At 30.2% G+C, this 15,639-nt stretch overlaps 2 protein-coding genes and 1 non-coding gene across 4 annotated transcripts; 1 reads left to right on the forward strand and 2 right to left on the reverse strand.

Annotated features, from left to right (window-relative positions):
- Positions 1–4,042, reverse strand: Bma-hpr-17 (Uncharacterized protein; the record flags this gene model as incomplete). Of its 2 annotated transcripts, XM_043078354.1 has the most annotated exons (11): positions 1–184; positions 452–572; positions 748–795; positions 1,064–1,217; positions 1,364–1,502; positions 1,763–1,898; positions 2,233–2,504; positions 2,813–2,919; positions 3,243–3,482; positions 3,675–3,863; positions 3,968–4,042. In XM_043078354.1, the coding sequence occupies 11 exons, from the start codon at positions 4,040–4,042 to the stop codon at positions 1–3; spliced, it is 1,665 nt and encodes a 554-aa protein (XP_042934288.1). The 2 variants fall into 2 exon arrangements, with proteins under 2 accessions (XP_042934288.1, XP_001895538.2); XM_001895503.2 differs by lacking the exons at positions 1–184; positions 452–572; positions 748–795; ... (3 more) ...; positions 3,675–3,863; positions 3,968–4,042 and having other exon boundaries at positions 1,349–1,502; positions 2,233–2,434.
- Positions 3,611–3,661, forward strand: Bm16886. The gene has a single exon (XR_006228127.1). It is a non-coding gene; the product is annotated as a small nucleolar RNA Bm16886 (small nucleolar RNA).
- Positions 4,043–6,059: 2,017 nt separating the features above from the next.
- Positions 6,060–13,053, reverse strand: Bm11290 (Uncharacterized protein; the record flags this gene model as incomplete). The annotated part of the gene is made up of 13 exons (XM_043078355.1): positions 6,060–6,179; positions 6,649–6,821; positions 7,552–8,270; positions 8,708–8,799; positions 9,154–9,254; positions 9,495–9,704; positions 9,913–10,927; positions 11,041–11,355; positions 11,675–11,758; positions 11,979–12,095; positions 12,195–12,306; positions 12,605–12,673; positions 12,977–13,053. The coding sequence occupies 13 exons, from the start codon at positions 13,051–13,053 to the stop codon at positions 6,060–6,062; spliced, it is 3,204 nt and encodes a 1,067-aa protein (XP_042934289.1).
- Between the last annotated feature and the right edge of the window lie 2,586 nt (positions 13,054–15,639).

The following is a 15,639-nucleotide window of genomic DNA, read 5'->3' on the forward strand; positions in this document are numbered from 1 at the left end:
TTATGAAAGATCAATTTCTTCAATATCAAACTGATTTTCTTCATCATCTGTTACAGAATTCTTATTTGCTGGAGACTGATTTACAGTAAAATTCGTACATAGTGCAGAATTCATTGATACAAGCACTTGATACTGATAATTATTCAGCCTTCGTGGTTGTATAAGTCTAATTAATGGAAGTGTCCTGCAATCATCTGTAACTCTCTTTCTTTTCACTAAGAACCCAAAACTCATCTCTTCATCAGATTAATAATGGCAACTTATTTTTCATTGAAAATCATTCCAAATTATTAAACAGCAAATTTTTGAATATAACAATATGGAACAAGAATTTATAAATTTTTCATTGAAAATTATTTCTGATAAAGTTGAAATATTTAAAATCATATAAATTTTTATGCAAAGCCATGGACAAGATCCATTTTTTGAGAATATGAAAAAGATTTCTTACAGAGTTAAAACCTCTCCATAGATATGTGGAGGAAAAGCAGCATAAATTTCTTTTTCTTTACTGAATGCTTGAAAACCATTTTCAAAACAATGGGGTTTATAAAAGCGATACAATCCTCTACCTACAACAGAATACGTTTAATAATCAGAAATTTCAGTTCTTGAGAACTTAGAGAATGAAACGTGAGTCAGTGAGAGGAACTCAAAGCTGAATTAGCAAAGCAGTTTGTATTTTTCTCTACTTTGAACTTTTATTGAAAGAATCAACACTATTTGCAAATTGATCTGGAATCTCACCTTGCCTAGTCCTGCATCCGAAATTATAAAAAATGGTAGATCGAGCTGCTACCTGAAGTAAAACCAATTACTTCGTTAACAATGAAATTAGTAACTTTTTACTTTTCCTTGCTACAATTTTTCTGCTTCATAACAGAATATCAAACAACAGACTAACTATTGATGTTTTTTAGGGTTAAATGCGAATTTAGAAGTTCATTTTTAGAAAGACCGCTCTATTCTGCAAAATTTTCTGAATTTGAAACTAGTATACCTGATTCAAATGTGATTTAAAAATAGAAACCTCAGAAATTAAGAATTCGTAAATGAATTACACCTACTTCGCCTATATAAGAGCTTAGGACAGAATCCATTCGAACTTCCCAACGACTAAGCGCTGAATCGAAAAGACTTATATTATTGAGAATGCCCAAATATGATGACAAAGATGGAGCAAAATTCGGCTCATGTTCATGCAAGAACATCACCAGCTACAAAATACTTGAAAATTGAAGTTTATTAAAATTAACCACTTGACTTCCTCAAAAAGAAATGTTCCCAAATTACCTTAAAAAATTAAAATAGGACACATATCAATATTCAAATGCCTTTAAATGAAAATCTATAAGTCAGTAACCTTATCAGCATTCATACCACTTTTGTCAAGCACTTCACTGACATCATCCTTGGGAGGAAAATCTCTGGAGTAAATTTTTCTTAATGCAATTTTCAACTTTCCTTCAGCTTTCTTCCAGTCGCTATCAGCTTTGTCACACCTTCATGTATTAAACTTGAACAATTTTTTGCAACCATCAATTAAAGCAAAGATGGCAGTACAAGTACGACTACACTAATCCCTTAATAAGACGAAATCTTAATGTTTTTAACAATACCTGCTGACCTTTCCAACTTCTGCAGAGTTTTTCGTAATTCAATTTTTAACTTTCCTTAGGCTTTATTCCAGCCGCATTTCTGCATCTCTCAAGAAAACTCCAAAAGACTAAATATTATGTGAAAGAGAATTTTACAGAAATACCTTTTCGCATAAAGAAGCTTTCCTAAACTATGATATGGATCAACTAATGTTGAGGAGTGAAGAGGACAGATTTCATTAAATTTTTTGCGACCATCGATACATAACTGCAGATTGTGAATTGCTGTTCTTATGTCACCTGCAGTGAAATACATACATAAACCGGTTGCATGCAACTATATTTACTGCTTAATTACAGAGAGAAAAAATTAGAGATGAGAAGGCAAAGAAATGTCGAAAATTGAACATAAAGTACTAAAAATCTACTGAAAAAAAAAAAAATTTACATCTTAAATAAAATATCCTTCAATAAAAAGTTTCAATTTTATAAAAGGACCTTACGCAAAACGAAAACCTGAATATAAAGTGCAATATTTGTACGTTGTAACCTATTTCAAATTTGAATCCAGTTAGATCAACTGATAAATGTTATTAATCAAGACAAGTATAATAAAGCACACTTAGATACCAACCATTGGAATTCTCGGCAATTTTTTTAATTTGTGACGGTGATGCGTTAACCTTCAACAGCGAAGCAATCCTTCGTAATGCTTTCGATAAGAAAATGGTTGCAGAAGCATTGAAAGATAATTCATCAAAGCCTAGTTGAAAACGAATATTTGCAGGTAAAATACGTTTTGGACTTAAATACCAACAGGAATCAACATCACTCATGATAAATATATACATACAAACTGTGTTCTTGATGGTCTTCCCTAGTGTTGCATGCAGTATCGATGGATCTCTGTAATTTAAAAAAAAAAAAAAAAAAACATGAAATATATCTGTAGAGATTACCATAAATAAGAATAATGAATCATGCATCACTAATTCTCTTCACTGAAAAAAGAGACTTGCATTTAAAGTCATATTCCTTTTTTTATCTGACATCGAATTAAATTTGACTCTGAACTTTATTTAGAAAAAGCAATTAAAATAAGTCCGACTAAATGCAAATAAGTAAAAAAAAAAGCACGACATTGCTATAAACCTAAATAGAAAAAATCTAACAACATCCATAGTTCAGCACATTTTCTTTAGCAAAAGTATTACTGATAAAAAACATTCGGCAGTTGCTCGACAAGTATAACTTTCTGTGAAACTGATTTTTCAATAGATCCACGATCCGATGACTTCAAAAATTCAGTAAATTTCCTAACCTAAAAACAAATGAAGTATTATAACATTGAAGATGAAATTTAAAACTGCTGAACAACCTGAGCAATGATTTTAAAAAGAAGATTTTAAAAATTCCTATTTAGAACAAATTGTTATTACTTTGGGACAGTTTTCTTTCGAGCTCATCAAAATATATTTTAGACAACTGCATCATAATAGCTAAAAGGTAAACAACAAAATGCTAAAATTACAGTGTAAAAAAATTATGAGTTGGTTTTCATTCAACAGCTGTATTCTGTAAATTGTTGGATTATTTCACCACTTTTCACAAATACTTTTTACAGAAACTGCTAAACTCACTAACAATAAGTTCAGCAACATAAAAAATATGACTTGCCTGATTTTCCTCATAAACAATTTCTTCTCCTTCCGGATCATAAAACACATCGTAGGATTCGGAACAGTTCCATTCAATTAATTCAAGTTTCAGCTCGCGACATAATATTTTCACAGCTGTTGTTTTACCACTACCAGTGGGTCCGGTAAGCAGAAGTAATTTGCATGTACGACATCGTCCTTCTTTCTTTTGCATCCATCGTCTCAGCTAAAAAGCAACAGTAACAAACAGATATATACTATTGGGATGGAAAATATTCTGAAATTACAAAATACCGATTGTAATCATGTATGTAGCTTAATTCAATCATTATTGCTTATCTGATCAGATGTAAAAATTCTATTATCTTCAGCACCTGAGCAGAAGCAAAATTGATTGCAAAATATAAAATAAGAATACCTCATCAATCTTTTTCGGATTTACAGCTAATTGTTCAACATTTTGTAGAGGAAATCGATCGATTAGTGAACGAGTAGAGTCATCTTGATGTGAACTGCAAAGTGCTACTTCAGGATGCACCTTGATTTCTCCACAATTTACGGTCACGTTATCAACAGAAATACGTGAAGCACACTTTTTATTCTGAAGCTAAAATAAAATAGGCTTCGAATGAGCACGTTATCTTCCGCAATTTATTTCACGTTGAATAATCATAGTATTCCCATCAGTATTAAGTAGTAATTCTTGATTACCCTGTGATCCTTTATTGTTTGATTTGAATTGCTCGACGATTCAAACGATGAACAAAACCAAGTGACTGACATCATTTGTCTCTTCCCAAAATCTGCAATATGCGTATTTTCCCTCTTTACAAATTCTAAGCAAAAGTACTAAACTAAGATATCAAAACCTTTTTTCCTTTTTCTAATTTTTTTACTCTCCCCTAAAAAAAAAAAAAAAAAAAAAAAAAAAAAGTTAGAAATATAAGTCAAAGTTGAGCAGATATTCTAAAATTCCCACTTTCATTTCTATGCGCTTCACAAGCCACAACATATGAATTTGAGAGAAAGAGAAAGGAGCAAAGGAAATTCTATTCAAAATATGCATTTCTTTACAAATCTAATGTTACTAGATAGTAATAGATCAAAAAAAAAAAAAACAATAGACTAATTATGAAATACTTACAATTTTCAAAATATTTTAAATCGTTTCACAATCATAGTATACTATTCTGAGGTTTGCTACCAGCCAATATATATTTGAAAACACTGCAACACGAAACAACGAATTTCCTTTTTTTTTCTTTGTTACTTGTTCTCTATTAATCTCGTTTGTTGAAAATTTTAAATATAAGCAGAATAAATGGAAAGTAAGAGGTAAAAATTTGTGCATATCTTTTCAAAGAAATATCTATTATGCAATTTCATACGCTACCATTTGCAACTAACAATTACGAATAAATGAGGTAATAGGTTGATTAATTGATTACATTGTAACCTGAGTATGTATATCACATGTAAGCCTATGATTAAAGTGAAAATGTGCATGCATGAATGCATATTTTGGTATTTTAACTGATAAAATTTGTAATCTGATAAAATTTTGAAATAATATATGCCTAGCATATTTGAATGGAATTAGCAAAAACAATAAATACATACAAATAGCTCCTGTGAACATTAACATAACAACGTATAGAAAATCAAATCATTGAAATAAATGTGAAAATGCAAAAATAGAGTTAAACATCCTGGAGCCGTACATTTGCTCGTATCTTTTTTCAATATAAAATACCAGAGTTTTTGAAAAGGGAAAATGGTAATCAAAATGATCAATATAGAAATGAATCACAGCATGAATGTAACAAAATTCCTGGATTCTATAATGAACAATTCTTATAGAAATGATCATTTCTAATTCCATAATGGAAAGAAATTTAAAGCCTAAATCGTGAAGCTATAGAAAAGTGGAATATGCACTGAATTAAAACAAATTGCAAAAGATCTAAACTATTCATATTAGGGATTAGAGAAAAGAAATCCAGGAATTGTTAAAACAACAATCAAAACATCCTAATTTACGATTAAACTATGCTCTAAATATCATCATAATACTAAAACAATTTAAAAGATTTCACAAAAAAAAAAAAAAAAATGCCAGACTAGGCATTATCACAGTTTCGATAGCAAATAGTGGGACCGTTTGATGTTTGGCAAAATTCAATGCCATAATTAAGACATTTTTCATAATTAAGTAAAACTATAAGAAGTATCATTACCATATATACAAAAAAAGTTTCAGTCAACTGAAAATGTAATACCAATACAAAATCAGTGATAAAAAAGAATATTCATCGAATCACCGATATAAAAAACCTGTTGATTTTTCCCCTATCACTCTCACTTATGTGCTGACTTATTCAGAATAACTTTGAAAGGGGAGAGAGAAAAAAAAGACAAATTCATAAATTTGATGCCCAAGTTCAGAAGGTTAGAAGAGTTGGAAAGTTTGCCTATTCTTTCTTTTTTTACGAAAAGTAAAGTGGATGCAATTTAAACTAACTTAGAAATTTTAATTTGGACTGGATAAAAAAATAACATGACCTGCAAGATTGCGAATTTATAATTCATCAAAGGCCAGATATGTTTAGGAGATGAATAACAAATATAGATTAAACAACAAACGAGACCTAAGCAGAACTTGATATCATAACTAAATAACCCTTTGCAAATACCACTGAAATTGAAAATGCAAAAAGAAAAGAAAAAAAAAGAGAGAGAGAAGGGACATCAAAAACTGTTGCATGTAACAAACCATATATAGGAAGAAAATCGTTGCATATTATCAGCTTGTTTTGTTTAATTCCCTACAACCACAATTGAAATCATCAGAATTACCAACTGTTACACCATGTTCTGTTACACATTCCATATGATACCATCGGCAGCAATAATCACATTGCACCTATAGAATTATACCATCATTGTTGCAATACAACTAAATCAAATAAAATCGATCAACTGCAATTAAAATTTTCGATAAAAATTTTTTAAATTGATTTTTCGAAATGGTTAAAAGAAAAAAAAAACCACTAAATCTCCATTAACTATAACAGCAATATCTAAATATGATTGTTTAGTTCATAAAGCAGGACACGAAATGTTACTTTTAGTAAATCTTTTGATAACTAAAAATTCTTTGTAATGCTTTATGTTGCTTTTTTCTAGACTTTTAAATTACTCCCCGGCTCTGTGAATATAAATCCTTCACGTTATCTGGTAAGTGCTAATTCTGATTAAAATTCATTCAAATTTTGGTATGAATCAATTTTGGTAAATGTTCAAAGTTTAATTTTAAATATTGGAGGCAAATTCACACAAAATTACATATTAGAAATACAAATAATTTAATAAACTTAATAATTAATACATACCCAAACAACACTTTCACTTTGTGGTTTTTTACAACCTGACCTAGCATCACACTGTTTTTCTGGATCATGATATGTCCATTCATCAAATACTATTGGAGCATGTGCTGCTGGTAATGGAGTAACCACTGGTTTCATCTTTTCCCACTCAACACTACTCGTTTCCAATGACAATTCTGCAACAAGCAAACATTTCCTCTTTAAATAGGAATTGTTAGAAATTAGAATGAATCCAACCTGATTAATAAAATTAGAAATTACCTCAGTGACCCAATCTTCTGACATTAAAGAACTTCGTAACACAGACCTTTTTAAAAATTCCCCCCCCCCCCCCCCAAAAAAAAAAACCAAGCATTGATGATTTCGTTCCCATATGATATAAGCTTTTTTTTTTTAATAAATTCGAAACAAATATTTCGAAATAAAGACTTTCAAATCATTCAAATTTCGAAAAAAAAGTGGTAAATAATGAAAGAAAACAAAATTATGTGATTTGAACAAAAAAGAAATATGATTTAATTGAAAGCAATCATTTTGGTGCTTGACCTGGTTAACAGATTTGAACAAGTAAAGAAAACCCGAAGATAAAGTGTTTTATTTGTTTCTTTATTAAGTGCAGAAAAGAAAAAGAAAACAACACAACAATCGGCGACACGTACACCAATGGTATATCCATTATCCTATCGTAAATGTCAGTTTCAGATTTTCAAAAAAAAAAACACTTCCAGTTAGATTTAAAATTGCAACTATCATTTTACAATTTTAAAGCAAATCGTTACTAGTGAAAAAGAAATAAAATAAAATTCACCAATAATAAAAAGAGATGGATATTTGGATACACCACTGAAACACACAATCAATCACACATATAACTAAAAAAAAAAAATCACCCGCACTGTGACTTACCACTTTCGCTGGATGATGATCGCTTTTTCTTTTTACGTCCTTTCTTTCGAATATTTGCAGAAGAGGTAGCAATTCCTTTATGTGATTGCTTCCGTGGTATTTTGCTTAATGAACGTGATTGACGATTTGTTTTATTCATTTTTTTCTTGCTTACACCACCACCATCACCGGAAGTGTGTCCAATTTTGCGTTGTGATGTGGCACCCCACGTTCTTCGGATTGGAGAAGATGATGAAGAACTCATAAATGATGAATTGCTACTTTCATTATCAAACTCTGGTAATGCCTGTCTCTTCTTCATCATATTAAGAGCTCTTTCGATCTTTTCAGCTGCTGATATACCTGGTTGATCTTTTGGTAGAATTTGTAGTTTCTTTAAATCTTTTCTCCTTTCTTTTTTATCATTTTCAGAATCAGAACTACTGTTATCGCTACTAGAAGACTTCTTTTTCTTCTTTTTTACTGTTACTTTCTTCTTTGTAGTGGTTATATTTTCCGAACTTAGATAATCTTTTTTTGGTCGACCACGTTTCCGTCCAATACCACTATCAGAATCAATTGCTTTCGAAGAAGTTACGCTTTTTGTTAACGAAGCGTTCTTTGCTTTCGTAATATTCTTTTGTTGTTGCTTCTTTTTTGTAGGTTTTTCTGAGCCACTTGAATCACTTTTACAGCTTCTATTATCAATATCATCATCTTCATCATGTGTGTATACCTTCCTGAAATTAACACTTATATCTTCCTCTATTTCTTCATATATTCTTTTTATTAATCATATTATCCTAATCATTTCGAAATTTAATATATTGTAGTGAAAGTTAAGTCTCTTATGCACAATACAGTAACTGTGCTAAGAGGACTGATATTAGTTAAGTCAGACACACCATTAATTTTAATAATTTAATACCAGCAGAGGTAAGTTTTGACTGAAGTCGAAAGATTAATAAGGAGATTCAAAACATTTTTCGCCTTTATAATCCAATGTTATTAAGAAGAATCCTTAGAAGTCCATGCAAAGAGCAAAATTTTTTCTTTCTTTTTGGCTACAAAACTTAAATAGAAATCTGACATTCCCTGTTCAAGTAAATTGAAAAAGAAGCAAGATTATTTCAATGAACTGAATAAACCATATTTTTTATTAATTATTAAAAATGACCTTGTTTGTGTTGGCATTGTGATTTTGTTAGTACTCTTCCTTGCAAGATGATGCCATGCCACTTCAGTTAAATCATTCAATAACATAGCTACCTAAACAAAAAGAAAATGAAATGATTTATGGTTAGGAATTTCTTGCAAACAAATAATCTGTACAAGTTTTCTTGTCATATATTTTTCAGCCTCAAAATATAAATCATTCTCTCAGTTATAATTTACAAATTATTATCACTTTCACTCGGTATATCAAATGCACCTCTTTATGCTAAATATTCGGAATACATTTAATGATGAAATAAAAAAAAATACCAGTCAATTTATAATCTTAACTTTCTATTTGACTTTAAAACAATGCATCCACTAATCGTTACTGTGGATAGTTCTTTGTCATATTCATAATATGTAACATGAAAAATTCATCTATCATATCAATGGAAATATAGATACCTCATTATTTTTGCGTCGTCTTTTCGGTGCAACTTTTTGTTCCAATACAACAGGTGTTTGAGTGGGTGAACAGGATGAATCCGAATGACCATGCCCACGTCCTACAAACATTACTGTGACATGAACACATTAATATTTTACTAAAAGTATAAAATGAAATTCCGGAAAGAAAACATTTTACTTATATATATATATTAATTAAATCACGTGAATACCTAATCGAATAAGACTATTCCATCCCAAAAAAAAAAAAAAAGCATAACATACAGGTTTCAGCAGAAAATTTAATAATAAAAAAAATGTGAAGTTTTAGAGAAAAATAAATGAAGATGGTCACAAACTTTTTGGTGATTGATGGGGTGGTGAACATAATGTTTCAGATAGCTTTGGTTCCTCTGCAGTAAGAATGTCTTGCTTAACGGTTGATGCAGTGGGTAATTCAGAAGAACTGGATGCTGGTGTAGATACACGCCTTGGTGGGCCACAATCTTCTAACAAATCTTCCGTTAACTCTTCCAAACCAGACAATCGACTATTCCGTTCAGCATTTTCTAGAAGTCAGTTTAGTAATTAAAAATATGATAAAGCTATCCATATGTAGCCATTCAAAAAAAAAAAAAAAGAACATAATGTTGGATGGACATATCACATTTAAAATGTGGCGAATTATATCATACAAAAAAAAAATATTTGAAATTTCGTATTTTTAAAAAAAACAAGTTACTAGAGAATATTGATAAAAACCAATTACAAATGTACCTCTTTGTAACACTTCCATGGGTTTTTCTTGTGTCATAACTGAAGATGCTATAGGTGACACCGGCATTTGAGAAAGTGCAGTAGATGGTACAGATCCAGCTGCTGTTGAAGTTACTGCACCCATGTTCATAGCGGTCATGGAAGTTGGTGCGACATTTGAAACTGTGAAAATACCACTACAGGTGCTTACTGCAGCAGAAATTCTATTATTATTAAACCTTCTTTCGCTACCTGGTACTGCCGTTGCTGTTGATTTTGTTAGAGTTGGACCTTGAACTTGCGTTGCAGTTTGCGCCTGAATTTGGGTTGCAGTTTGAGCCTGAACTTGAGTTGGAGCATGAATAGCTGTTATTGATGATTGTGATAGTTGGGATGATACTGCTGCTGCTGCTGTTGTTGCTGCTCGTTGAATACCAACGGTTGATACAGCAGCACCAAACATAGCTGCTGCTGTTTGTTGTTGTTGATTTTTTGGTGGACTTGGCACCGAACTATCACATTCCATACGTTTTACACAATCAATAGCTGATGGAGTAGCAATTACCTGAGCCGGAGAACAATCTGTCGTTAATCTTGAAGTCCTTTGCGCATCGATTATTCGAGAATTTGTTGAATAATGATGTTGACGTGTAGCTGTTGTACCACTATTTCGAGTAGTCGGAATGTTTCCTGTAGCAGAAGCTGGAACTCTAGCTGAACGTGATACCGGTGCATGATGCGCTAAAGACTGTAATAATTGATTGCTCTGTGCATTGATATTTTGGTTAACAACTCCAGCTGATTGATCAATGATTGGCGCAATTGTGGTTGTCGATCGTTGAGAGCATGAACCTGTAACAGCAGCAGAAGCCGCCATTTGAAATGTAATGTTCGAAGTTATCCTTGGCGAAGATACTCTCTCTGATACAACAGCACGCAGTCGATTATCACCAGTTGTTCCCATAAAAGATGAATTGTCAGCAGTAATTTGCGCATTTGCACCCATCCATGCCGCATTGGTCAATTGACCATACTGCTGGAAAACATCTACTCTACATGATTTAATATATGAAAATATTTCAGTTACTTAAAATTCTACTGTTTTAAAAGTATTTGCTGAATATTAAATTTTAAAAATGATAAACTTACGGCAGCAGTAGCTGCAACAGCTTCTACTTGTTTCTGTTGTTCTAGTTGATGATGCTGAAAATGCTGAGCAGCTGTGGATGATTGCGATGGCCAAGGATTTTGAGGCCACAGTGAGTGTAAATATGCGGAACTGAGCTGAGGAAAAGCTGCTTGATAATAACCAGGAAACCTTTGCAAATTATAAAACGGAGCTGCTGCTGCTGCAGCACTAGCTGTAGCCGGATTCTGCCATGAAGTGGCCAATTCCATTGCTGGATTAGCCAAAGGTAATCGAGATGTTGCTGTATGCAAATTCTTTCCATCACCAACAAACATCTATAATGATGTAGAAGATGAAGATATCATTATTTCAGAAAAGAGTGAGGTAAACATGAAAAATTTGAATATAGAATATTTTACAATTTTAAAAAATTTCTTAGTATCTATTCCACTTAAACTTATGCACTTTAACCATAAAATAATTTTCATAAACATTGCCATCCATCTATAACTAACTATTTAAATCATCAACCACTTTATAGTAAATATCCATTGATGATAAAACTGATCTAAATTGAGCTTCTTTCTCTTCTACCTATGCTCTTTTCCACTAGACAAAAAGGAAATTGAGCAAAAGTAAATAGAAATAACTTACCTGGGATAAATCCTGTCGTGCATTGCCCATAATTGTTATAGGACGTCTACGATCATTCAATCGATGAGCTGGCGCTTCTTCAAACTAAAATCAGAAAACTCTAAAACTTTGAGCATAACATTTTAAGATAATTAGCATTTTGAAAAAATTATATCTCATCATTTTCCATTTACTGCAATATTTTTTTTCAAGATGATACGACATGATTTGCTAGTCTTAGAGCTTATTTTTAATTCATTAATTTTTCGTAAACAACACAATCAACTCATCATATTTGCTGAAATTAAAAAAGCAATAAACAAACAACAAATGTAAATTCTGCAGAAGTCTGCGGTCCATAGCAACCGGGTTTAATAGCTGCACCATTTACATGTCCAAATTTGATTACATCACCCTGCTGCAACTCAGCTTCACCTGATACCTGAAGATTTTTGAAATGAGCAAATAAAGTGTGATCTAATTATAATTATAAAAAAATAAATATCAATAAGAAATTACTACAATTATAAAAATTACTAACCCTAAAATCATTGACATAAGTGCCATTAAGGGAATGATCTTTTATAAAACATGCATAACGATCACGTTTTGCTTTTACAAATATTGTTGTATGTTCTCTTGAGATCATATTACTGAAAAATATATATTAATGCATTATCTATCTATATAAAATATTGTTGAAATATCTATAGTAAAGAACTCTTGTTAAAAGATTGAAATATGAATAAATTAACAACAATATTTTTAAGTCATAGAGTGATATGTCGGCATAAGAATCGGAATTATGTGATAAACAAAACTGATTCAGCATTAGTGAAATTTAAATTAGTTAATTTCCTAGGCTTTCTAAGAATGCTTTCTTAATTCAATTTTTTTTTTTTTGAAGCCTGAACAAACTATATTTTTTAAAAAATCTGAGTATTTGGATACCTATGCACTTGTGAAATTAGGACAACGTCAACTAAATCAGGATTCCTCCCAATTTTCGTCGTTTGGTACCTGAAATATTTGATATAAACACCTGATAAGTAGAAAATTGAAACAATCAAAGTGATATAGTGACAAACGACATTTTTTAAGTAATAATAATACAGTAAGAATATTAATAATGAAATAAAATTGTCACATAAGCTTTTTATCTCAATGTCATCGACTCGAAATCTGAGCTAAGACCATATCTAAATCATAAGTGCTTCATTTTATTTCTTCAAAAGAGAATGAAGCAATAAGTAGCGTTCTAGGTTCTAGATCAGAATTCATTCATAACAGCTTAAATACAAATGCAATGAAATTAAAACTTACAAAAGTACCGTATCATCTGGTAACAACGACTGCGAACTTTGACTGACATGTAAACGACGCAGTTGATAGATTGTCATTTTTACATAATTCTTCGATGGGATAATAGGAAATTATCTTACAAGGTAGTCCGATAAATTTCCTTTTTGCTAAAAAAAGATTCAAAATATTCAGAACACTTTCTTGCAATTCCAATACAATTCTTTTTTTTTTTTTGTAAATCAAATTCTTTATAATTTACAGTTATTTAGTGCAAGAATAATAATAATATATAATGAAGAATAATTGAAATAAAAATAATTGAATTTTTTCATTCCTATGCAATTAGCAGAAATAATTTTACCTCTAAAATTTTAAACAATATATCAGCCTATTTTGCACTTTCTATCTTCAAAAAGAAGAAAATATATCGCACTAGAAAAAAAAAAACAAAAACTTTAGAAATTTTGTGAACATTATAAGAATAATTCCTAGAAAAAAAAAAAAAAAAAAAACAGCAAAAAAATAAAAATATAATTTAAAAAAAGGTAAAATAACTTACTGCAAAAAAAAATGATGAGCTTTTATATTGTTTGCTGTTGAATCAGTTGACACAATAATGACAAAAAATAAAAATAAAATATACACTAGTAAGAGACGGTGCAAAATTATGTTGATAAATGAAACAATAAATGATGAAGGCGCATCACCAAATGCAAGCGCCCCACGTTATTGTTGTCGTCTTTTTCTTTTTTCCATTCGATGTACAAACAAATAAAGTGCTAACTGCTAACTGCTGCTGCTGCTGCTGCTGTTAGTCTGGAATTATTTTTCTTTTCTTTTTTTTATTTTTTTTAAATAATATATTTTACTTATATGAAAAAATGGACGAAATGATATATCAACAATGAAATATAGATGAGAACTGTCACTATCAAAATGAACCATTTATATATTATCGAAAGTCTTTCTAGTTATCAGCTTAGATAGTGTAAAAAACAAGTATTTCTTTGCAATACTTAAAAAAGAATAAATCTTTATTATTTTATATCTCAAACTTTTTATCATTTCTCATTTTATAATTTAACTCATTCATTCAACAATATACTTATGCTAATTCTCTTTTTTTTTTCATAATTAATTAATTAATTAATTTAAACTAATGAAGCAAATATAGAAGTGTTGCAGTAGGTACAATAAATTTCTAATCAATAACAGCTGTAAGTTAAGAGAAAGAAACCGTATATGAAAACAATGCTGATTTGAGCAAAGACCAATTTCATGATTTAAGTATCAACAATATGTATCAAATTATGCTCTTTTCCAATTATATAGATGTATGTAGCAAAAAAAAAAAAAAGAAAAAAATTTGATTTTAAGATTGAAAATTACATTTCTGGTTTAATTTTAAAATCAATTCAATTACAATAGTTTTCTCATTCATATCTTATTCGATCTAAAACCGAGAATGGTAGAAGGAGCGTTCCGAAATGACACTAACAACAATTCCAATTTTACACATTTAAGAGAATTAGCAAAAAAGAAAAATCAATTTTTAACACTTCCGCATTGTTAATTTTTTTTTCTTTGTTTTTAAAAGTAAAGGAAAAAATGTTAAAATAAATGAAAGTAAATTGAATTACAAAGTTACAAAATTCATTCAGTCAAATTTTATATGAATTGAAAAATTACAAGACAAATCAAAGAAGCATTTCAAGCAAAAAAAGCAAATGATATACTGAAAATTCAGGAACGATTGATATTTTCCCTATTGTTATGCTTTATTATCGTTTATAGCATGCGGTACCATTCATCATTCACTGTCTCTTCTAATAAATTGAATTTCATCTAATTTGAATTTCACCTATCCTACAAATACCACATGGTACCATATATCATTAGCAATTCCCAAGTACCACAATTACTGGAATGTAAAGTAGCGCATAGCTTACTTTAAGCAAATAAGAATTAAATGAGTAAGAAAAGAAGCACATGGCAATATAGGATTTGATTAATTATGTGCATTCAAACAAATTAAATAAAATGTAAATTGTTGACCTGTTATCTCTCACTCTTCCCGTTCAATTGTAAGCAAACAAAAAAAGATTGAAATTAGTGAAATTGTTAGTATTGTTCACTAATTTTAGACAGTATTATCAGTAGTAATTTAGCAATTTGTTTCGCTTTGCATTGCAAAAATTATAAACCGTTTTCAGAATGATCTAAAAATTGAATTCATTCCCAACAATCAATAAATTTTAGTTGCAATCAATAAATTTCAGCTGCATTATTGTTTTCTTTTTTTTATCAAATGAAAAAGTAAAATATAAATTGAAACAAAAAAAAAAAAAGCCAAGCAGAATAATACCTCCTCCCAATGATCGAGTGTATTCAAAAATGAAACTATAAAGTGACTGAAGAAATGAATAGCAATTTTGGTTTCATTAGCAGAAGTTATCATCAATAAGTAAGCAAATAAAATTATTGGGAAAAGTTTAAGTAATGAAATAATCAATTAGTATACTCATATACTCAAGAATGATATGATGAATAAGTATGGGTAAATGTAGGTGGGTAAATGTAAAGTGGGTAACAACAGTATCTGTAATGAAGGTCCTTTAAATTCATCCTATTTTCTTCCAAACCAACATTGAAATGCTGCTGTTGCTACCGCTGCAACGTTGAAA

The sequence above is a fragment of the Brugia malayi genome (genome assembly GCF_000002995.4).
Source record: "Brugia malayi strain FR3 genome assembly, contig: Bm_v4_Chr2_contig_001, whole genome shotgun sequence".
In the NCBI taxonomy this organism is placed as follows: domain Eukaryota; kingdom Metazoa; phylum Nematoda; class Chromadorea; order Rhabditida; family Onchocercidae; genus Brugia; species Brugia malayi.